Here is a 24822-nt window from a genome sequence, read left to right as displayed (position 1 = left end):
CTATCTTTCTATAAATTTGATAATGAATTCACTATTCTAGTTAATTAGAATGATAATTAATTAACTAATGACTAACACACAATTGACTATCAATTTTTGTCATAAAACTGCTAATTATAACTAAAGTATACTCCTTATTTACTTTTATGATTAGAAGCTGGAAACAAACTTACTATACAATTTACAATATTTTATACATAATCAAAAGTTACCATTATTTAGGAATTAGGATTAGAAGGTAAAGACAATGAAATCAATTTTTTAAAATAATGTAGATGACCAAATTTAGATTTTACTCTATTTTGATACTATTAGACTAGATAATTAAAAACGTTTCTTAATTAAAAATGTAACAATATAATTAAATATCATTGTAGAAATATCTCATAGTTGAAACATATGAGGTGAATCTGAATTTCCGTCCACACCGTCGAATTAAGATCTCAATTAAGGAAACAAACTATTGCAGATTCCATAATTATATTAAAGTGTGGAGCTTTTAAAATTACAAATTTACAATATTTACGAAAGCTAAGTTTCCTAAAATAAACCCACCACTGAAACTTTTCCATGTTCGAGTTTGATTAGTAATCAATCCCTAATCAAGATCCAACTAATACAAAACGTCTAGAAATTTATATTAAAAATTCATTCTAGAAATTTCTCTTTGTTGAATTACCATCCACGATCTGAAATAAGGAAACAAAATAGTATATGTATGTACAAATCCACAACAAACTGCATGAGTTTTAATAAGTACTCAAAAGGTAAATTTCCTAAAATAAACTCAACTATTTTCCATGTTGGAGTTGGATTAGGAATCAAACCATCTATAAAATTGTAGTCCCTATACAAGACGCCAAAAGACAGAGAATTATCAATCATGAGGATGAGGAGATTTCTAAAGAAGAACAAAGTTTCATATCTTCAAACCATTCCTCGTGAATTGACGACGCATATTCTAGCTCGAGTTGCAGCATCTTCCGCAGCCGATATCTCTAGCATTAAGCAAAGGTATGTCTTAATTTTCACGGTTGATTTGCTTACTTGTTTCTCAAAATTGGCTGATTTTATTTTACTCTCTTGAATATCTTTAACTACGTACAATTTTATGAAAACTGCAACGTTGTTTAATATTTAAAGTTAGAATGGATCATAATATTAGCAAATCCTATTTTTAGACATGATAAATCTTAATACAAGATGATCAAACTTTTCTTTTTGAAATATGGCCCTAGCTAGTTGTTTATATTCAATTAATTATGCCGTTGTATGTGCTTTTATTTACTCATAATTAACTTTACTTAATTAATGATGTATTTATTTTTGGGCCGCAGTTGTAAAGAATTAAGTGAAATTGCTGAAGATTCATACATCTACCGGCATGCAAGTTTAGAAAAATTTCCAATTGTTGAATGGAGTCCATTATATGAGAAGAAACAAAAGTTTCTCAACAAATGCAAAGAAAGCTCTAATCCTGAAATCTGGTATAGGGAAGCACTGGTGAGTATATATTTCTAAACTACACAAAAAATATATACTCATTAAATTTGAAATAGGAAAAATAAGTTAACATATTTATTTGTTTGGCGTGACCGTTGGATTTTTTCACCAAGAAAAACTATGCACTAGCTCTCCGAAAATTCACCATGGCATCTGAAGTAGGACACATACCAGCCCTATACCTATGCTGTGTTTTGATGCTTTTAAGTGGGAACAAGACGAGGGGGATTGGAATGATTGCCAAGATTAAGAAAGATGGAATAAGGGTGGGATTATGTTGCAGAAAATTGATAGAGGAACTATGACAAATGTGGGTGTTGAATCCATTGCTTAGTCAGCCACGGTTGCTTTGTAGCAAACACCCCCGACGAACAAATAACTGGTCCCGCGAAGACGACGACGAAGAAGATGACTGCGCAACCTGTGTTGCTGCTAAACATATTGAGCTTATTTGTGCTTGTTCCCACATTTAATTGTCATCACCATTTTCCTTCCCAACAATTCAATTCAAATCTTATATGTATAATATTTGTTTCACAACTTTATCGATTCATGATTGTTCAAAAATTTATCGAACGGGAAAGTTAATTATGGCTAACCCGATCCATGACAAAATAAATGTACAATTTTTGGATGGCTTCAAATCATGTGTGATTAATGGGTCGTGTACGGCATTATAAAAAATACAAACCAATCAGTACAAAACATTTCCAATAGAGCTTAAATCGGGATCATTGATCAATTAATTTTGAGGCATCAATCTAATTCTGAGTATCCACTGTTTAATTAACTAAATGTGTACGCTATAATAAAAAATACAACCCTCTCGCTTAATTAACTAAAATGTCATCTTATTTATTTAATTTCTTTTTATTATCATCAAAACTATGGGTACGTTTCTTATATAAAATGAGAGTGTATATACATTTGTTTTTATTATCGCCACGGCCCACGTAGATGATTTGATTTTCAGAATTAAAACTATTTAAATATACCTCTTGATATAATTAAAATATTTAATTATAAGCTACTTGTTATTAATGTAGAGTATTTAAAAGTAATTAATGTCCATCTTCTAAAGATAAAAAAATATTTATTTCTAAATTAGGTTAGGAAATACTCCCTCCGTCCTGGATAATTTGTCCCATTTTTTCATTTCAATCCGTCCCACATAATTTGTCCCCTTTAACTTTTTACCATTTTTGGTAATGGACCTCATATTCCACTAACTCATTCCTACTTACATTTTATTATAAAACTAATATATAAAAGTAGGACTCACATTCCACTAACTTTTTCAACTCACTTTTCATTACATTTCTTAAAATTCGTGTCCGGTCAAAGTGGGACGAATTATTCGGGACGGAGGGAGTAAATTACTACAAATATTCATTCAATTTATACATACACGGTATTTTCCTAAGATGTCGTTAGATTGTCATGAACAGTTATCATATATGATAATTCATCTAGTATATATTTAGTTGTAAGATTATTTAGTTAGAGGAATGTGTCTATGACGACTAATTATTACATAATTATCCATTTAAAATTAAGTTACGAGATTCAATCTCATTATTTAATCATGAGATATAATCTTGTAAACAGAACAACTCCTTAAATTCACGTACTATTACTATTTAATACTACTATGTACATAAAAAAAAAGTCATACAAATTGTTCCTCAAACGTCAATCAGTTTTAACTACACCAACTGGAGTCGCTCTATCACCACACCACTCCTTGCCAAAATTAAATTGTGTTAATTCATCGATGGATCATTAATACCTCGAAAATAATGTTATTACCATATAATAACACAAAATGAATGGCAAAAATTCATAAAATTCGGAAAATTTTGGTTGTTCTAGCATGGGCACTCAAATTAAAGAAATTAACATTATTTTGCAAGCAAGACTATCATACGTTATCAGGCATTAATTCATAATTACTATTGTAGTATTGAGAATATCAACAACTTAATTAAGACAAATCATGTTTTTTTAATGTATAAAATGGGACTGTAAATGCATTTGTTCAAAGCAATGTACTGAAATTGAGATAGGAGTATACAAAATGAGCAGGTTTTTGGCAGCAAGTATGTTGTTGATGATGAGCCTTGTTTTGAGTTCAGGCATGAGTGAGAGTAGAATGGTGGGAGAGGAGAAGATTGTTGGTAGTTTGAGAGCAGGGAGGTGTTCATCAGTGTTCCTGACATGCAGCATAAAAACCTGCAATTATAATTGTTGCAAGAACAAATGTAACAAAGATTATCGAGGCTTTAATCCCTCTGGTTTCTGTGGTACAGACCCTGGATTTCGCGGTCGCGTTTGCATCTGCCAGCGTGATTGTTAATCCATGTCTTTTGTTTCCTTAGTAAGCAATAATATTTGGAATCGATTTTGATGTTTTTTTTTTTTTTTTGCATCAACTATTGTCTGTTGGAATGACATTGATTTGTTTTTGCTGCTTCAGTACGAGTAAGAAACCGATGTATTTCCACGGGTCGCCCTCGTTCCGTATATAAGTTCTTTAGAATTTCTCGTATCGTTTTTCGCATGGACATGTATTTAAAAAGTGTAACAAGGAGTGTTTCACATGGAATGTTTTTTTAAAATGAAAACTGAAATCGTATTAATTCTCTAATACATTATATTAATATCAATTGGCATCATAAACAATAAACTGATAATCAAATCAACGAACTGATATTTAGTCAAAAAATGATATTAGTTCTCTTATACATTACACTAATATCAATTGATAACTGTTAATCATAAATCACTGAACTATTGATATTTAGTAAAAAAAATGACATACTCCCTCCGTCTCAAGGAAGATGACCCTTTTCTTAGGCGGCACGGGATTTTATGCAATTTTATTTTGTGTGTTGAGAGGAGAGAGTAAAGTAAGAGATAGAATAAAATAGATTCATTTTAAGTAATGTGTCATCTTAGTTGGGACAAACTAAAAAGGAAAGTGGACCATATTCAATGGGATGAAGAGAGTATGTTTTATGATGTTAACTGATATTAATATATTTTATAAATTAATATAGTTCAACATTATGACTTAAAAGAAAAGTTATGTCATGATTCATTTCCTAATGTATCATCTACAGAAAGAATTAAAAGTTAAAGAGTCATCTTACTAGTTATCATAAATTATTAGATGAAATGTCAATTCGCGATGACTTTTATATGTACTCATTTATTAGAAGTAATACCATGCTTAATAAACGTTGTTAAGTCTACTATGAAATTCTATAACACTAAATTAATTCATTTATTCATAAATACCTAATCTTATTAGTCAATGGAATTTGGCAGAGCTGGATATGACCTAGTCACATAGTCAACTTTCATCTCCACGTTCAGTAAACCAATAGCATCGAAGAAACATATTGTACAGACGCAACGCGAAACATTGAATCATTCCTCTCTACAAATCTCTAAACCCACGTATAAACCACTTCTGTTGAAAACATGAAATAAAGAAAATTGCACTGAAAAAACTGGATTATACAAAGCATTGAAGAAAAAAATGCTCACGCCAGAATTCCAACTCTCGATTTTTCATTAATTGAGAAGATGACCAATGATGCGATGACATTAATTCTGTTTTTTGTTTAACGATTGAGTGCAATTCACGTTTGAAAAAATTCGTTGATAGTTTGAAATGGCGTTAGGGCGGAGGGTGAAGAATTTGCAGTCATCACTCCGCGGATCACAGATTATTGCGGCGATTGGGATCGGAGTAGCCGTCGGATGCGTGTTTGCATTTTTGTTCCCCCATGGATTCTTCTCCACAAACCAGCTCACTAAAGTCCGCCATGTTTCCGATTCTAATTCGGAGGTGCGCTGTTTTTAATTGAATTCGTTTGCTGCCGTTGATTTTGCCTTATAGTGTTGACTTTCAGCCATGTTTTTTGATACGACTGTGCTTAAACAAGTTCTAGAAATGCATGAGTAGTTGGGGAGAAGTTGACTCTCTCTGCATTTGTTCGTTTTATCAGATCAAAATCAAATTGAGTTTTCATCATTTAATATAAATGTATGCTAAGTACTATCATTTTGTTGAATTAGAGTCATTACACCAAATTTATGAATGTAGAGTGCTTTATTTAATTATGGCATTAACAAGTAAAATGTGTTGAGTCACTTGAGTGGTTCTCTGTGACTGTATTTTTTGATGATTTTGTATTGCTGTGGTGAAAGATGAATTGATTTTCTGGCGTTATTGATGCACAATATATCAGTTAGTTTATGGGATATAAGGATTTATAAAGATCTTATCTATGTTGTGGATTGGTGCATAGGTTGATGCGGCATCATGTGAATCGACTGAGAAGATAGATCTTCTGAAGTCGGATATTAGGAGGTTATCTGATAAGAATGCTGAATTGAAGAGACAAGTGAAGGAGTTGAATGAAAAGATGAGGTTCGCTGAGCAGGGGAACCGACTGGCGCATGACCAAGTTAAGGTGCTGAATGAACCACATAAGGCTGGACCCTTTGGTACCGTTAAGAGTCTAAGGACGAATCCAACTGTCGTTCCTGATGAAACTGTAAACCCTAGACTTGCAAAGATCTTGGCTAAGGTTGCTGTTAGGAAAGAGATTATAGTTGCTCTTGCCAATTCGAATGTCAAAGAAATGCTTGAACTTTGGTTCACATATATTAAGAAAGCCAAGATTCCTAACTATCTGGTGGTAGCCTTAGATGATGAGATTCTAGAGCTCTGCAAGGCAAACGATGTCCCTGTGTACAAGAGGGATCGAGATGAATCTGTTGACGCTATTGGAAAGGGTGGTGGAAATCATGCCGTATCTGGCCTGAAGTTTCATATACTGAGGGAATTTCTGCAGTTGGGCTATGGTGTTCTTCTTTCAGATGTAGATATAGTATTCTTGCAGAATCCTTTCGATCATTTGCATAGAGACTCCGATGTGGAGTCTATGTCAGATGGTCACAATAATATGACTGCTTATGGGTACAATGATGTTTCTGACGAGCCTGCGATGGGTTGGGCTCGATATGCTCACACAATGAGGATATGGGTCTTTAATTCCGGTTTCTTCTATATAAGGCCCACTGTCCCTTCTATTGAGCTGCTAGATCGTGTGACTGGAAGGCTTGCACGGGAAGATGCTTGGGATCAAGCCGTTTTCAATGAAGAGCTCTTCTTCCCTTCTCATCCTGGTTATATTGGGCTTCATGCTTCCAAGAGAACTATGGATTTTTATCTCTTTATGAACAGCAAGGTCCTTTTCAAGACTGTGCGGAAAGATGCCACTCTGAAAAAAATCAAGCCTGTTATCGTTCATGTGAATTACCATCCTGATAAATATCCAAGAATGAAAGCTATTGTAGATTTCTACTTGAATGGCAAACAAGATGCTCTAGACCCCTTTCCTGATGGATCTCAGTGAAGAGTTGAAGTCATGATAAAGCCACTTCTTCGGTGTTTATTTCAAGTGTACACAGATCATCTCAACAGAGAATCCCCCTCTTGGAGCTGTGTATTTTGCGAAATGTCATTTGAAACATCTCATTTTCCTTCCAAACTTTGTTTTCTTGTGCTACATCAGTTCTACCTTCTGTTTCATGTAATGTATTTTTTTTACTGTATGAATTTCTATACATATCAAAGTTTTCCTGTTTGATCAGTGTTTACTCTCTTTGAATGTTTCGCATTATTCTTCTCTTAGAAGTGTAGATTATTATAAGAACTGCATATATTAGGTAAAAATTTCATTCGTTCAGGAAACTTAACGGTGAAAAACACTGATAGAATCGACTACTAGTTATTAAGATTATATATATTCTGTCAAAAATTGAACATTCATTCTTGATCAACTGAGGCAGGAGGCTCATTCGCCTCGTCTGTAGCATTCTTGTGGCGTGGAGCTTCTTCGTCTTCATTGGCCTCATCTGTATTATCCGCATTTGTAACTCCAGTCGCAGAATCCATGGAGTGTGAAGGTTCACTGGAGGCAGACTCCTTTGGAGTCGAAGGAGAAGCAGAGGCAGCAGCAACATTTTCCTGGGGTCGGAAGAAGACGTAGATGTGGGAGCTATCTTCAACCCCATAATCTTTAAGAAAAACTTCGTCTTTATCCAACGAATAACGCTCCTCAGCATCCAGCAGCAGAATGAGGCGATCCCCGGGTAGATTTTCTTGCTTCCCGATTGCTTTCTTGAGATCAGCTACGGTGGCATCCTCTCCCACCTCGACGTAGAACAGATTCCCGGTCAGTATCTCTGCCACCAACTTCATCTTCAAAACACTAGACTGCCTTTTTTCTTGTACCAGTCCCATTTCCATTATTATTTGAAGTGCTTGTTAGTGCAAATGGGGTTGTTTGTGCATTGTTTGTGGTTGTGGAGTGTGCATTCTGTGAAGAGAGAGAGAGAGGTGTTCACAGAGACTGCATTCTAGAGAGTTAGTTTGAAGGCATGCTTGGATTAGTAGGGTTGTTGAATATGTGTCCTTTTAATGATCGAGAAAAATGTTTTGAACAAGTCAGTGGATCCACAACTGCATATATGTGATGCTCGTATTAATTAGCATTGCAACTCTACATATTTTTGATATTTTGGTCTTATATAAAATAGTACGAATGTGATTGTGTTTTTTAGACAACAAAATAACTATACGAAAGTTGTCTAACCATTCCTTATTTACATTCATCACTGTTCTAGAGATTCTCATAGGACTCAGTATAATTCTTGCTTGCCACTAATTTTTTCCCTTAATTTCTGCTTAATGCCATTAAATCCATTCAAATTAACATAGTGATTATTTGCAAGTTTGCGTATCAGTAATTATTTGCATATCTTTACTTTGTATCAACAGCGATACTAAACCGTATTTTGTTTCAAAATAGCTACTGAACTTTATTTTCATGATATACGTATATCATTTCTTGTAACACGTCTCCTATTTAAAACAAAGATATGCCATTTGAATAATATGCTCCCCGTCCCACAATAAGAGTCACATTTTGTCATTTCGGTCCATTTTATAATAAGAATCTCATTTCACTTTTATCATAAATGATAATTAGGTCCAACATTCCACTAACCCACTTCACTTGCATTCTATTATAACACCAGACTAAAAAAAAAAAAAAGTGGACTTCATATACCACTAACTTTTCCAACTCACTATTCTTTATATTTCTTGAAACGAGTAAAGATAAATTAACAAAAATTGTACATACAAAATGCCCCTTCTTTTTAAACCGGTTTTCTTATTAACTACTATTTCTTCACATAATTACCCTTTTGTTATATTTGTAAAGTTAAATCACTCTTAAATTACATAGACTATATATGGAAAATTTGAAAATATGGAAGATCACTGGCGACAAAAAATTTGAAAACGGTAATGCATTAGGTTTTCTCCACCATTTTAATCCTATGTATTTGGTGTTTTTATTTAGCGTGGAATCATATTAGCTTCAAAATTCTAATTGTTTCTTATTCTTAGATTGCACTCAAACAACTATAAAATTAAATGTAAATATTATTATTCAATAATTATAAATTAATTTTTTACAGAAATTTATGAAAAAACCCAAAAAAAATTATTATTTTTTATTATAAATTTATGAAAAGAACGAAACATAAAATAAATAATTTCCCACTTGTTAACATTAAAATTTACAAAATGATAAGAATATAACAAAAAGCAAACAGATGAAAACATTGTTACTTTTAATTTAAATTAATTTCGTATGTAAATTTAAACGGAAAAAATAGTACTCCCTTCGTCCCATAAAAGTTGAGTCGTATTCCTTTTTAGTCCGTCCCAACAAAGTTGAGACATTTTCTTTTTTAACAAAAGACAAAACATCTAATCACTCTTATTTTATTCCATCATTTACTTTACTCTCTCTTATCTTTCCTATTTTTTTCATCTCTCCTATTTATTTAATATAAATTCTTAATCTCCGTGCCCAAAAGTTTTGTCTCAATTTTTATGGGACGGATGGAGTACTGTAGTAGTATAAGTTAAAAAGAGAAAATAGGTATCCCAGACTCCAAGTCTCCAACATGACTTGTGCTATTACATTACTATAATAATGTTAATTCTAATTTATAGGAATAATAGAATAAAGACTACAAATGTTTGCAAATGCCAATATTTATTTTGTGTAATGTTAGTATTACGAAATTAAGTATGCATGTATATACTCATTTTATACTTTAGAATTTTAAGAATTAAATAAAATAATTGGATTCGAACACTATGATAACTCTAAGATTTTAATTATATACATATGTAGTGATCATTTTTATAACTTAGAATTTAAAGATAGTTTGATAATAAAATAGTTGGATGCAAACGGCTATAATTATTTTGTAATTCGTTGAATGATAACACTAAGAAATTAATTATATGCGTATATAATCGTTTTGGTAACTTAGAATTGTAAAGTGAGTTAATAATAAAATAATTGGATGCGAATGGACATTACTATTTTTTATTTCATTGGAGGATAACACTAAGAAATTAATCATATATGCGTGTAGTCATTTTTATAATTTTTAATTTTAAGAATTATATAATAATAAAATAATTGGATGTGAATGACTATAATATTTCTTTGGATGACAATACTAAGAAATTATTCTATACACATGTAGTTGTTTTTATAGTTTGGAATTTTAAAGATTGTTTATTAATAAAATATGTGGATGGAATGACTACGATTATTTAGTTAGATGATAACACTAAGAAATTAATTATATACACATGATGTTGCTTTTATTAACTTATGATTTTTAAGATGATTTAATAATGAAATAATTGGATGCGAATGACTATTATTATTTTGTATTTAATTGGATGAAAACACTAAGAAAATAATTAAATATGTATGTAGTCATTTATAACTTAAGATTTTAAGAATTATATATTAATAAAATAATCGGATGTGGATGACTATAATTGTTTCTTTGGATGATACACTAAGATATTATTACAATAGTTAATTTTATATTTTTGAATTTTAAAGATTATTTATTAATAAGTATATGGATGTGAACGAATATGATTATTTAGTTAGATGATAACAATAAGATTTCAGTTGCATATGCTTGTAGTCGTTATAACTTAGATATTTAAAGATGATTTAATAATGAAATAATTGGATGTGAATGATTATTATTATTTATTATTTTGATAGATGATAATATTAAAAAAGTACTTATATATGTAGGTAGTCATTTTTATAACTCAGAATTGTAAAATTGATTTAATGATAAAATAATGAAATGCCGAAGTTAATTTAAAAGATATAATTCAGTTTGTACGGGAGAGTTTAAATTTAGAGTAAATGGAATGAAGAAATATCCTTTTTGTTGTTAATGGAAGAAGAAATTATGCAACTAATATTATCTACCTAATTGAATAGATCGATTCAACATTATTGATAACAAACTATGCCATTGATTATGTAGTAAATCAATTACTAAATATATAAACGTTGATGAAGGATAACGCTTTCCTAAATTATTATAGGAGGGTAATTATGTAATACAGCAAATTAGTTAATAATTATAATTTTATTTTGTATGTAAATTACCTAAAATGTCCAACTTTGTACATACAATTTTTGTTAATTTATCACTGTCCTCTTGAAACTCGTGCTCATATCAAATTTGACTCTTTTGAGGGACGGAAGGAGTAGTGCCTAAAAATATGAACTTTGGAAACAGCACGGGTTTAATGCAAAATTGGTGAAGTAAGAGAGATGAAGAGAAAAAGTAGTGAAATTAGTATTAGTCGATTATGAGATCCATTTTCTAAAATTGAGAGTTTCTATTTTTAAGAACTGATAAAGGAAAGAATTTCTATTTTTAGAAAATGGATAGATTATAAATATTTTTAAATTTTGTTTAAGTGTATAGTGAAATAATAGTAGTAGTGTTTATTGTTTAATTCGTATGAGATCTAACTAGATAACATAAAAATTGTGCAGGAAAATAACTGTTGAGTAATTAATTTAATAAGAATATGTTAACGTTAATATAATATCTGATAGAAAATTCAAAGTACTACATCTGAACTATTTTTATCTAGTATCCTCTTTTGATACAAAAATGATGTACTCATTTGGAAAGTTCGATCACTTTTTATTTATAAAGCATGAGCCAACTGAAATATATATATACTTTTTTAATTTTGAAAGTGAAAATACGTTTATAAATCATGAAAAATCATTAGTAATAACATCAACTTCTAATACGAATTAATCGTTTGCCCATTCTTATTCGTGCACGGTCATATGTTGATTAACAATAGAAATTAAATTAGGCCCATTTGTTTTGGGTTGTGGGATTGACACTCTGAGGCCCATTTATTTTGGGTCGTGGGATTGACACTCTGAGGCCCATTTTATTCATTATACTACTATTTGTTTCTTAGTACCTCATTTTTTCTTGGTTTTGTTTTCTTAGGGTCCGTTTTATAGACTGGATTTCTATGGAAAAGGTTTATTATCAGGATTAAACCTCTGTTTTGTAGCTTGGATAAATGCAATCCAAGGCCCGAAAAAAATGACGGCGGCCCGCTAGGCCCGCGTGAATAGTGCTATTTTTCACTGTTGGGCTTGGTTAATTAATCCCAAAAATTTTATGGGTTTATGCACTGTTTCAGTAGGTTTCCGCCTCCTACCCCTTTCTCTTACCTCCTACCCTTTTCTGAGTTTTCTCTTTCCTCCTTTCTCTCCCAAATGATTTCTCCGCCACAGCCAGCTACTTCTACGCAGCAACCCTCTCTCCTTCATATCTCCCTCGCCTTCATCCGTACCATGGCTGCCGACGGTAATGGCGGCGATGGGCCTCGACCACCAAGTTGTAGATCCCAACGAATCAGCCACCGTCGTTGATGCCTCATCCGCCGTCGTTTGTGACCGGGCTGTAGTGGTGGCGACTGTTGCTCTGAAAATTTCCTGTGTTCGTTCCTGAGTTTGTGAGTCGATTTTCTGGGTTTCATTCTCAAATTGGAAATTTGCAAAATCCGGCTGTGATGAATTTCCAAAGGAGATTCCAGCCTCCTTACTCCCCTCCATTTTCTTCTCTATGTGAGCCTCCCCAACGTAATCTGCAACCTTTGCGCCATATCATCTTCGAGCAAGCGGCTGTTCGCCTTTATCTAATTCTTGCTAAAAAATTGTACCTATATTTGCATCAATTTTTCAGTGTTGCTTGTTATATTTGACTTCTATGTTAATTTTCTATGAATTAATTTAGCTAAGTTTTATGCTTATTAATTGGTTCTTAGTAATTTTTTGGGTTTTTTTTGGTGAATTTTGTTGATTTCTGGAGAATATAAGATCCTTGATGAAGTTTGGGTTGGAAAATAGAATCAAAGATGAATTGCAGGAACAATCTTGATGAATTTTCGGTTACACTTTTTTTAATTCTTTTCTAAATAAGAATATTTATAGGAAGGGCAACTTTGTCATTGCATACCTTAACCTTAAAAATAATCCAATCTACAAAACAACATCATAAAAACCATATCCATACACTATCCTGCTTTTGGCCCGAAAATTTTATCCCAAATTACCTATCATGTTATATCCAATCCATGCTACAAAACGAGCCCTTAGTATATATGTTTTCTTTCTTAATATTTTATGTACATTTTTTTTTTTGTATTTTCTGTGATATATGTTAGTATTTTTTAAATTATTACCTCAATGTTTCTGTATATTTTTTCATGTTTTGTCTACTTATTTATTTTACATTTCTGGTAAATATGGCTCTTTCTTGGAATGTTATTATATTTTTTCTATGTCATTAATATGGTTTCTGTACATTTTATCTTTTATGTGAAATATAATTTTTTTGGAATGATTATTATTCATAAATTTTATGTTACTCCCCATCAAATCATAAGTGAGATACTTCTTTTAAGCATTATTCTCTACATTATTATTTCTCTTAGCTAACTCTCTCTTTACTTTAACTCTTTAAAAATTAAACGAATACTTAAAAAAAGCACCTCCTTTATGGTGGGACGGTGGGAAAATAAATTTTAATATTGATAAAATAAGATAAATATCTTGACCTATCTAGTAAAAATTAACATTGATTATTTTAGAAAATAAAAACAGTGTGTTATTATATGTATATTTTTTGGTTTCTATCATTGTTGTTTTCTCGACATTGTCGCCTCCTTCAACAACTGGGCAATTTCGATTGACTGACGCAAGTATATATCTAGACTCTATCATGCACTAATCACTAATCACTAATCAGTTAGTTATTTGTAGCTCATTTGCATGAGTCACTAATTAGTTGTTCTTTCTAGCTCAATAACATCAATACTTCTCACATTCTCCCGCCGCCCATATTGCAGTTGCTTCTGACAATGAAAACACTGAAATATATTTAGACTTAGAACCCCTTGTGTTAAAATCCTAGCTCCGTTGCTCGCTGCAATAATATAAAACATGATACTATATCAATATGCTACTAAACTCTCTAACTAATAGTAGTACGATCTCACTTTCACTATTAAGAGCCGCACTCATTACGAGCTCGCACATACTGTGGAGCCGAGTCCGTCTTGTCTTGAATCAATATAGTAATCCCTCTGTTAAATAATAAGAGTTATATTTTGCTATTTCGTTTTGTCTCACAATAAAAGTCACATTTAATTTTAATCATAAATGGTAAATATGTCTCACATTTAACTAACTCACTTCACTCACATTCTAATATAATACTAGTATCACTCTCGTGCGATGCACGACCCATTTTATTTTTTACTTATTTGATTTTGTGAAATAATTTTATAAAATTATAAACAAAATATATTCTACATCCACTTACTTTGGAATATATTTTTCCAATTGCATAAACCCACATCATTTTATCATTAATTTATATATTAAATTATAATTTATTCAATAAATTACAAAGTTTGCAAATTAAAATATATATTAAACATACTTATATTTATTATGCAATTTATTTAAGTTACGCCTTAAATCCAATGTTCATAAAATAAAATAAAAAACATTTTAACAAAATAACCTCATTAATCTCACTAAGCAATTCATAATAGCAGGGGTGTGCATTCGGGTTTCGGTTCGGTTTCTCGCCCAAACCGAACCGAACCCGAAAAACCGAATTTAGGCTAAAATTAAAATTGAACCGAACCGAAAAATCGAAAAAACCAAAAAATCGAACCAAACCGAAAAAACCAAAATTATAAAAATAAAAAAATAAATAAATAAATAGTATATATTAATATAGGGTCATATTCTAATGCTTATAGCACCCTAATCCAAAATCAAGACCAAATCTCCACCCTTAGATTTTAAAATGAGTGGATGAGATTAAATCTTACGAATCTCAATAAAAAGTAGACAAAATATCAACAAAAGGGTAATATCGTTATTATGTTATCATATGATAATTTTCGTGAATGTTTTTTTATATCAACATAGTGTATTACAAACATCAACAATATGACATAAGAATATCAACACTAGTACAAGAAAATATCAACACATATTTATTGAGATTTTTTTATGTATTTGTTGATAAAAATCTGATTATCAACATTTACGAAAACTAAAATAAAAAATATCAAATTTCATCATCTGAATGTCGTCGGAACATATGCAATTGCTAACTAATTAGCAATCCCAAACTAAGACTAAATCTTAACCATTACATTAGAAGATCTAGTGGTTGAAATAATGCCACATGGATTATATTTTTAATTAAGAAAATTAATAAATAAAATTAGAGGGTATTAATGTCAATTTTCTCTCATTAAAATCATCTTAAAACTTTAAATTTACGTAATTCTCTCGATTTAAATTATTTTTTTTGCAAAAAATATATCAAATTAAAGATAATTTTATAAGGATTCCAACGAGATCTCAATTGCATATGTTCCGACAACATTCGGATGATGAAATTTGATATTTTTTATTTCAATTTTTCGTAAATGTTGATAACCAGATTTTTATCAATAAATACATCAAAAAATCTCAATAAAACCATGTAAAAATCTCAATAAATATGTGTTGATATTTTCTTGTACTAGTGTTGATATTTGTAATACACTATGTTGATATAAAAAACCATTCACGAAAATTATCATATGATAACATAATGACGATATTACCCTTTTGTTGATATTTTGTCTACTATTTATTGAGATTCGTAAGATTTAATCTCATCCATTCATTTTAAAATCTAAGGGTGAATATTTAGTCTTGATTTTGGATTAGGGTGCTATAAACATTAGAACATGACCCTTAATATATATATATATATATATATATATATAATTTATTTTATTTTATGTATACTAATAGAATATAAAATTAATAGAACATATATAATACATACTTATATTAAAATATATTAAAAGAATATATATTATATACTCCCTCCATCCCGGATAATTCGTCCCAGTTTTTCATTTCGGTCCGTCCCACATAATTTGTCCCACTTCAATTTTACCATTTTTGATAGTGGACCCCTATTCCACTAACTCATTCCTACTCACATTTTATTATAAAACTAATATATAAAGGTAGGACTCACATTCCACTAACTTTTTCAACCCACTTTTCATTATAATTCTTAAAACTCGTGCCCGGTCAAAGTGATCCGAATTATCCGGGACGGAGAGAGTATATGATATAATATACTAAATTAAGAGAATAAATATATATAATATTATAGTTAAAATATAATTCGGTTTTTCGATTTTTTTTTTCCACCCGAAGCGAACCGAACCAAAAAATCGAAATTTTTATATTTTCCGAACCGAACCGAACCGAAAACTGTAAAATCCGAACCGAATTTCAAAATTTCGGTTTGGTTCGGTTCGGAAATTCGGTTTCCGATTTTTTTTCTCACCCCTAATTCATATCAATAATCGCAATAATTACCAATCAATTCCATTAATTAGGAAACAGTCCTATAACTGATTATGATCATTATTTTGGTTATTTCAAAAATTTTAAATAGCTTTCCATAAGTGAATTTTGTTGTTGATTATTTTTAGTAATGCAAACTATTATGTTTAAATTGATTACACATCTCATCAATTCCTCTTATTTGCCCAAAGGCATTCCCCATTATGGTAGGCTGATTGAAAAATAAAATTGCAATTTCATATTGTGAAATTAAATTTTAATGTACATCCAATATTTGATTAATCTTGGTAGTGAAATAATCTAAATCTTCCAATTGGCACCGTATAATTACCCAAATGATATCAATATTATTGAAAGTAAAAATTAAAATATTATAAATTATTGTTGACTTTCCAGGCTAAACTCAATTAGCTTCCATGATTCCATCACTTAAGAATCAATCAACGACATACCAATAATCAAGAAACAATGAAAAAAAAAATTAATTAGGTTAATGAATTTCCCTCCATCTTCTCTTATATATGCTCTAATACGTTACAGTTATCTTCTTCCCTAACTTTTTATTTTTGCCTCCGTTATATGAATAACCATCATCTTCTTTGGTAATCTTTTCTAGCACTTCCATTGTCATACACTGCCGTCATTTTTTTCATCCAGTCAGTTTGCTTCCATTAGTAGGTAAGAACTTCAAACAAAAATAAATCACGTACCTTATATTGTAACTTTGTGTTTGACTATAAAATTTACAAAATACTCACCAATTTCAAAACCAAATTCAGCAATTTGCATTCCTTGTTTAGTTTGGATCACTCCAACCTTCCTTGCTTCTTATTTTTTATTGTTGAAATTTCGTTGAAAGAAGTTGTTTTGTGAATGGGTATTTATAGAGACTTAGTTTTATGTTTTACTTTATACTGCAACAATATCAATTAATTCTGGTCAATTAACGTTTAGTTTGAAACGGTTCATTTTATTTATTAAAATTTCAATTCAAATGCACCAATAAATTATGTAACTGATTGTGGTACGGTGACAACATTAAATTTGTTTAATTTTGCATTATTTTCTCATCCATGACCAAGAAATAATCATTTCTAAGTTCGTATCATTGTCGGTTATATACATCAAAATCAAATTTGCCTAAATGGTGTAGTGCTTAATTCATTAGGTAAATGCCATATTAATTATTTGTTTATTTTATTGCTTAATTCAATAGGTAATTGCTGTACTAAGAAAATATGGTAATTAGTCCAAAATTTATCAATATTCAAATTCATACTCAAAATATCATAAATATTCTAAATTAAGGCCACAACTCACTTTTTATATATGTATGTATAGGAGTATAAAAATAGACTTCATGTTCTACTAACTTTTTCAATCCACAATTTTTTATACTTATTGCTTAAGAGATGCGATCAAATGAAAACTCAAAACATTGTATAAACTCAAAACTATGATCTGGATCATTGAAAAATGTCAACAGATCACAAAAAGCATCAACAGGAAAATGTCAACAGAATTTCAATGGTATTCAATGATTGTGTTGATATTAAAATCTTGAAATTTTACACTATTTTGATATTGTATTGAAACAATGTTGAAGCTGTGTTGAGCAGTTTTGAGTATAAATTTTACACTATTTCTTAAAATCCACGCTCACACTAAATATAAATTTTTGTAACATTTCTTAAAACTCAGTGGTGTTACAAAATGGTATTCCTAATAATGAAAAATATGGAGGGAGTAATCAATCCATTCCATTGTTGTAATTTGAGTAGAATTGACTCAAAATAAGATAATCAACCCAATACACATTCCTACCCGTATCATTGACCACGATTGTTAGCTTTCTTGAATTTTGTGTACACTAATGCAGGGATGGAAGATATTGCTGTGCCACCTACACCTTCTGCTTCACTATCTGTCTTATTTCGTCCAATCACAACCTCACACGATACACGTCACCGACTTTCCCCATTCTCTCTAAATCAAGAAAATTTATTAACACTTTTAATTGCAAACTAATCTCAACCATCCCATTATTAATCATTATATATATATCTTCGCCTATTCTGATCTGCTGAAAAAAAGCACTCAAACACGAAGATGGACGGCCACCACCACAACACCCGCCACCACGATCGCCGAGAAGAAGAATACAACCACCCGCCTCCTCCACCGCAAGTTCACCACACCGGGCCAGCGCCGCCTCAAGTGCACCACACCGGCCCCACTCCAAACGCGCCGCCAGTCTACACAGTGAACGCCCACAATCCATCGCCGCCGCAAGTCCATCACACCTCCCACACCTCCTACTCTCCTCCTCCGCCGCCGCACGTGCCAAGCCACAGCCCGGCGCCCGCCGCCCACCACCAGCCTAATGCTCCGGCCCACAACGAGCTGGCAAATAAACCTTCTGTGAGGATGTATTGTAAGGCTGAGCCCAATTTCTCCTTGACCATTCGCGAGGGGAAGGTTGTTCTTGCGCCGTCGAATTCCGCCGATCCTTTGCAGGTGGGCTTCGATTAGTTTTGTGAAAGATTCAATTTTGATTGCCAAGATCGTATTTTTTGATGGGAATTTGATTTTGGAATTTCAGCACTGGATAAAAGATGAGAAGTTTAGCACGAGAGTCAAGGACAAAGAGGGCTTCCCAAGTTTTGCTTTGGTCAACAAAGCCACTGGACAAGCCATGAAGCACTCTATTGGTGCTACTCAACCTGTACTCTCTCTCTCTTTAATTAGTCTGTTTATTGCAAATCAGAGATGAATTTGATTGTGTGTGTGTGAGGTTGAGTTAGATCCTGAATATGCAAATTTCTTGAAAAGTTTGCCAATTGTCATGTTTTCAGTATTCACATCTCTGTTTTTGAAATTTGATTCTTGGATTTTAGGTTAATGATTTCTGTTCAGTGTTGGATTGTAAGCTTCTTGATTGAGCACAACTCATTTATGATGACAGCCTACATGATTAGTAATCTGATTTCCAAATAATCATAGATGTTCTAATTCAGTTAAATTATTTCTAGATTTTTGAGTTTATTTCACTGCCAAAAGTGTTGATCAAGTTTGGTTTAGAGTTTAGACTCAATTTTCTTGTTGGTTTTGGTACTTAAACTATTTAGCAAGATTCATTGTTCTTGTCTCTAACAGGTGGAGTTAACTCCTTACAATTCCAACAAACTCGATGAATCCATTTTGTGGACTGAGAGCAAGGACTTAGGCGATGGCTATCACGCAGTGAGGATGGTCAGCAACATCAAACTAAACGTGGATGCATTCAACGGGGATAAGAACCATGGTGGCGTCCACGATGGCACTAGAATCGTGCTCTGGGAGTGGAAGAAGGATTCAAATCAACGCTGGAAGATCGTCCCATTCTGTAAGTTAATCATCTATGCATCAAGTTTATGTGCTATAAGTCCTTTGTGTTCGACTGGTTTTGACTGCAATGATTTCGCGTTTATGATGCCTGTGTCTTTTGTTGGATGTGTAGGATTGATTGCATCTCGTGGATCTCTTGCGTGGATGTGTGTTTGTTGTCGAGTGGTTTATTTTACTACTAGTTAATTGAATTTAATTAATCAAGGGTAACATTCAATTTTTTAGGAAAGTTGCAACTTATCTTTATATTCACCAAAAACCGTCGGTGTGTTTTTGTCGTTTAGGTATTGATTGTGAATCTGTGTGATTATTCGCTACTAATATTTGAAAATGATGGCGTTATTGTTGATTTTTTGAGTTAAATCTCTAGCTTTGTAGCGACCAAACAAAAAGTTGAAAGATATATGGACTATAGAGGAAATTGGGTTAGATTTTAATTAATTAATATAGATAAGAAAAAGTGGAAGCCCATGGACCTGGGCCTGGGGTTTTTATGGTCAAGTTATACCCCCTCCGTCCAAAATAGGTCATTTAGTGTTAGCACGAGTTTCAATGCGCAACTGATAAAGTAAAAAAGAATTAAGAAAAATAGTTGAAATTGTATATTGAATAGTGGAATTTATTAATGTTAAAGTAAAAAGGAAGAAGAAAAAAGTTAGCATATATAGATATGGACTATTTCTATAGAAAGAATGAAAAAAGAAATATAGCTTATTTCTATAGAATAGAGGAAATACTATATTTCTGTATTGTAGAGATTGAAAAAAAAAAGAACAATGACAAACACCCTTTGTCAGACAAATAGAATACTTGTATGTTTAATATGAGATTTCCATGATTTCTTTGATTAAACTTTGTGCTGAGAAATTGGCAATGCACAATGATACTTTAGTGGATGCACTTATAGAATTCGATCAATCGTGAAAATAAACTGCGAGCGTATAGTAAGTATTCCTAGTTGTGCTCAAATGTGAATATCTGTCATCAATGTAGATTTGTTTCATGTCTACATTTACCATTGTGCATCAATAGATGAAGACAAGGATTCCCAACAAAAGTTATGTGCATTCTTTGTTGATTTCCTGCTATTTATCGGTGGAAGGTTTTGTACAATGATTAATGACTTTCGGTGATGTATGTATCAAATATCCCTATGTCCATCAATTAGAAAACAATTTTGTTATTTTAGGTTGTTCATGATTTATAGAAATACTTTTTTCTACTTTTAGTATACGGACCTCACATTCCACCAACTTTTTACACTTATGATCCAATATAAAACTAACAGTTCACATTCCACTCACTTTTTCCTTTTACTTTTTCTTCACAAACTTGAATAATTTTTTAAATTCTATACCGAATCAAAAAAGCTCTTTAAATGGTGAACAGAGCGAGTACCATTCTACATTTGTAATTTTGTAAATCTGATAAATGGTTAATGACATCGTAAACATACAAACTTCCGGTCGAAGTAGAAATAAAAAGAAATTTTGGTATAACAATGAGGCAATCACTCCATACTCGTATACGTAATCACTATTGAAGAATACATAACTCAGTGTCATATTTTAATTGGACGGGAGTATATTTTTAAAAACTACACAAATACTCCCAAATTACTTTTGGCGACACCTAAATTTGATATTAACGAGAGAGAGTCCCCCATCTAATAATAGCAAAGTTGGTTGTATTTTAGCGACGTTTTCCCCTCTCTTATCCGAAAATCTTGATTTAGAAAGAAACATGACATTTGATCCATCATGTGGCTTCACTTTCCTCACAAAAACTTATCACTATCACCTTCTTGAACCACTCCAAATTCCCAACTGATCAGTTCTTTTCCTGCAACAAAAAGTTGAAAATGAAAACTAGCTCATGATGTTCAATAAATTCAAGATAAATCTACTCATTGGTGAGATTTGTTTGTGGACATCAATGGACGTATTCATGAAAGATGAAGATGGTTTGAGGCAGTCTGATCGCTCCAAAACCGCATCCCTTAAATCACCATACACAGACTCAGGGGGCTTGGATTTCGGTGATGTTTTTGGGGGGCCGCCACGGCGAGGTGGCGGGCCACATCTTCACGGTGATGATTTCTTTGATGACATATTTAGAGGCCATGAATCGTATAGTTCGCCATGGAGAACTCATCATCGTCACACCTCAAGGTACTACTATAAAACTGTGTTTTCATTTGAAAAGATGATCAATCAAGATGTTCGAAATACTACTACTAAAATATAGTAGTAAAACCTTTTCTTTTCCTATCTCTTATATGTAACAGTTTTCCAGCCAAATCTAGCAAATTAGTTGTGGAATTTCCTACATTTTCTTCAACAAGTGATCATGCTTTGGAGCATAAGAGCAAGAGATTCTCAAATGATAAAAATGGAGGGCTAAATTATGGAGTTCATCAAACCTCTCATAGAAGAAATGATGATGTACCAAACATTGGAAAGGATTTGAATAGTCAGAGCAATAGGTATCATTTCAGTGCTGATAATGTGAAGGGAGGCTTTGCCAAGATATTCAACAATGAAACAGATTTAATCCCAAAATCCTATGTTAAGATGCAAAGTCAGAGTTGCAGGTGGACGGATATAGGAGTCAACCTAATGGAAAATCATAATCAAGTAAGTTTGAAAAAATTGATACTATACAGAAAATTATTAAATAAATCATGAAAAATGATCAAATTTAGTTAGTCTTGCACTTTTCAAAATCTGAAACGGTGGAAATTTTGCGATTATTCTGTCAGTCTCCTCTCCGGTAAAATATGCGATCCTGATTTTAAACAACCACCCATGACCCATCATATAACCATATATCACAAATAAGTTGGCATACTCATAACACTTTTAATTAAGTGCTTAAAACCAGTTGCAACATCATCGCATATTAATGTAATTGAGATTTCATCTTCTGTGATTTAATTTTCGGTTTTTGAAAAGTATAGGATGGACTATATATCGTGATTATTTAATTGGCAATTTTTCTTATCTTTAATATTTATTTAAACTTTTAATAGAAGGATGAGAGTTTAAGAAAGGTGAAACCACAAGAATGGCCTTCAGCAAGTTATGCAAGAAACGATGCTAATTGTATCAATAAGAAGAACGCATATTCGTCAGGTTGGTAACATATAGTACTATCAATTGTTAATGTTTTTCCTCTATTTTGAGTGTCTGACAGATGATTTCACTTTTAGAGTCACCACGCGTGGATTCTAAGATATTAGAGGAAGATTCGAACGACCCTTTTGAAGACTTCTTCGAGGTTAAGTGTTGTCTTTTTTTATGGAACTTCATGTGCATTGTGCAAGAACATATATAGAATGGGTACTGGTCTAGGACCCACATTCGAAAGTGGTACCAGATTTCTTGATATATTTTTAATTACTTTTGAGATGTTGGTTTTAACAGTTGAAGGAGTTGCATGATGATCTTGAACAAGCTACACCATGTGAGGACACTATAGTAAGTATTGATATATATGTAATTACCAAGTTCCTCACCAGGTGTGATCCATTGCTAATTTTCTTAAGTTGGGTAACTATGCTAACTCATCAATGCAGTATATTAAAAATGTCAACACAATAACATTGAACTGTCAACATAAACTTAGTTGATATTTTAATACACTGTGTTGACATTTTATATTTAAAATGTCAACACATTATATTAAAATGTCAATACAAATTTGTGTTGACATTTAACGTGTTCGTGATGACATTTTTAATACACTGCGTTGATGAGTTAGTAAGTTAGCAGTATACAAAATGTTAGCATTGTAATGCACCCTAGTTACTCACTATATATGATGCATTGCAACATATACTAATTGATATGTAAAGTTGTTGCAGCAGACGCAGGCTGATGCTAAAATTCGACAGTGGTCAGCAGGGAAGGAAGGGAACATTAGGTCTCTCCTGTCAACCCTACAATATGTGAGTTAGTACTATATTATTAACTCTTAATTAATTTAACAATCAAATAGCTAGTACATGTTTTAACTATTAATTTTGTGACGAAGGTTCTTTGGCCGGGAAGTGGATGGCAGCCAATCGCGTTGGTGGATCTAGTCGAAGAGAATCCGGTGAAACGAGCTTATCAGAAAGCATTGCTCCGCCTACATCCAGATAAACTTCAGCAGAAAGGCGCTGCTTCTCATCACAAGTATATTGCCCTTCAAGTTTTTGATATTCTTCAGGTATTTACTACTACCACTACTTGTCTATTTTTTATCTGCCAAAATTCCACTATAATTTTGGTCATATTTTTTTTCATTTTAGATACCGACATAAATTTTCTTTTCTGGGTTTAAAAATATATTTAGAGTTCTTGAACTGTCTAGAGATCACGTGAAATGTGAAGATTTGCCTTCATTTTTGATACAGGAAGCATGGGACCATTTCAACAACACTTGTCCAATTTAAGTACTAACCATTCATGCAGCCATGTATGTATACTAGCTCGGTCCAGCATAGTGCAGAATGCATATATCAATCTTTTTTATTTATGACAAAGCAAAAATAAATGTAAACTAAATGAATACCACATGTATAGTGCACGTTAATTTGCTTGGAATGTTTATAAAATTGTTTCCATACAATGCTTTTTTTATTATATCACAATAACAAACATATTGTTTAAGAATACAAAATTAAAACGCACTGCGTTGGAACAGATATTTGAATTACTATGTTTTCTCAATACATGGTAGTCGCATGTAAACATTAATCCCACAATATAATACAATTATAAAAAGGAGATATATATGGATAACGACAAAATCTATAGTTAAATTGATCCACACCAATTTTATTTAAATTAATTTGTGATTGATTAGATTGTTTTTACTTAAATAAATTGATCGTATCCTGAAAATTAATCTTGTTGTAAAACTATAAATATTAAATTGAAAACTTAATTCCTTATAAATTATTAAAAAATAATTATTGTATATTCATTGTAGTAGGAGTATTATTTAAAAACTCATTTCA

At 31.8% G+C, this 24822-nt stretch overlaps 4 protein-coding genes across 7 annotated transcripts; 3 read left to right on the top strand and 1 right to left on the bottom strand.

Moving 5' to 3' along the window:
* The first annotated feature begins 4990 nt into the window (after positions 1-4990).
* On the top strand, positions 4991-7172 carry LOC125218832 (arabinosyltransferase RRA3-like). The gene is made up of 2 exons (XM_048120609.1): positions 4991-5359; positions 5823-7172. Exons 1-2 carry the CDS (start codon positions 5183-5185, stop codon positions 6933-6935), a joined length of 1290 nt encoding a protein of 429 aa, XP_047976566.1. The 5' UTR covers positions 4991-5182; the 3' UTR covers positions 6936-7172.
* Positions 7173-7348: 176 nt separating this feature from the next.
* Positions 7349-7825, bottom strand: LOC125220500. Its single transcript, XM_048122666.1, has one exon. It carries the CDS (start codon positions 7823-7825, stop codon positions 7349-7351), a length of 477 nt encoding a protein of 158 aa, XP_047978623.1.
* Positions 7826-18487: 10662 nt separating this feature from the next.
* Positions 18488-19996, top strand: LOC125218910 (ricin B-like lectin R40G3). Its single transcript, XM_048120712.1, has 4 exons — positions 18488-18947; positions 19033-19155; positions 19587-19815; positions 19930-19996. Coding segments are annotated over exons 1-4 (762 nt in total). The 5' UTR covers positions 18488-18539; the 3' UTR covers positions 19932-19996.
* Positions 19997-21603: 1607 nt separating this feature from the next.
* On the top strand, positions 21604-24431 carry LOC125220077 (J domain-containing protein required for chloroplast accumulation response 1-like). Of its 4 annotated transcripts, none has more exons than XM_048122201.1 (8): positions 21622-21988; positions 22105-22453; positions 22849-22951; positions 23029-23096; positions 23243-23296; positions 23686-23766; positions 23853-24029; positions 24217-24431. In XM_048122201.1, exons 1-8 carry the CDS (start codon positions 21693-21695, stop codon positions 24253-24255), a joined length of 1167 nt encoding a protein of 388 aa, XP_047978158.1. In that variant the 5' UTR covers positions 21622-21692; the 3' UTR covers positions 24256-24431. The 4 variants fall into 4 exon arrangements, with proteins under 4 accessions (XP_047978160.1, XP_047978158.1, XP_047978157.1 ...); XM_048122200.1 differs by having other exon boundaries at positions 21623-21988; positions 23683-23766; XM_048122199.1 differs by having other exon boundaries at positions 21624-21988; positions 23674-23766.
* The last annotated feature ends 391 nt before the right edge of the window (positions 24432-24822 follow it).

Source organism: Salvia hispanica, chromosome 4 (assembly GCF_023119035.1).
Source record: "Salvia hispanica cultivar TCC Black 2014 chromosome 4, UniMelb_Shisp_WGS_1.0, whole genome shotgun sequence".
Classification (NCBI taxonomy): domain Eukaryota; kingdom Viridiplantae; phylum Streptophyta; class Magnoliopsida; order Lamiales; family Lamiaceae; genus Salvia; species Salvia hispanica.
Note: the sequence above shows the minus strand (reverse complement) of the source record. Positions and strands in the feature narration are given on the sequence as shown.

Excerpts from the sequence above, each read along its gene's own strand:
- LOC125218910 (XM_048120712.1), top strand. The coding sequence starts at position 18,540 with ATGGACGGCCACCACCACAACACCCGCCACCACGATCGCCGAGAAGAA. Across the intron at positions 18,948-19,032 it reads ATTCCGCCGATCCTTTGCAG|CACTGGATAAAAGATGAGAA; the intron begins GTGGGCTTCGAT and ends TTGGAATTTCAG. Across the intron at positions 19,156-19,586 it reads CTATTGGTGCTACTCAACCT|GTGGAGTTAACTCCTTACAA; the intron begins GTACTCTCTCTC and ends TGTCTCTAACAG.
- LOC125220500 (XM_048122666.1), bottom strand. The coding sequence starts at position 7,825 with ATGGGACTGGTACAAGAAAAAAGGCAGTCTAGTGTTTTGAAGATGAAG.
- LOC125218832 (XM_048120609.1), top strand. The coding sequence starts at position 5,183 with ATGGCGTTAGGGCGGAGGGTGAAGAATTTGCAGTCATCACTCCGCGGA. Across the intron at positions 5,360-5,822 it reads TTTCCGATTCTAATTCGGAG|GTTGATGCGGCATCATGTGA; the intron begins GTGCGCTGTTTT and ends ATTGGTGCATAG.
- LOC125220077 (XM_048122199.1), top strand. The coding sequence starts at position 21,693 with ATGATGTTCAATAAATTCAAGATAAATCTACTCATTGGTGAGATTTGT. Across the intron at positions 22,952-23,028 it reads GAAGAACGCATATTCGTCAG|AGTCACCACGCGTGGATTCT; the intron begins GTTGGTAACATA and ends TTTCACTTTTAG. Across the intron at positions 23,297-23,673 it reads CACCATGTGAGGACACTATA|TTGTTGCAGCAGACGCAGGC; the intron begins GTAAGTATTGAT and ends TGATATGTAAAG.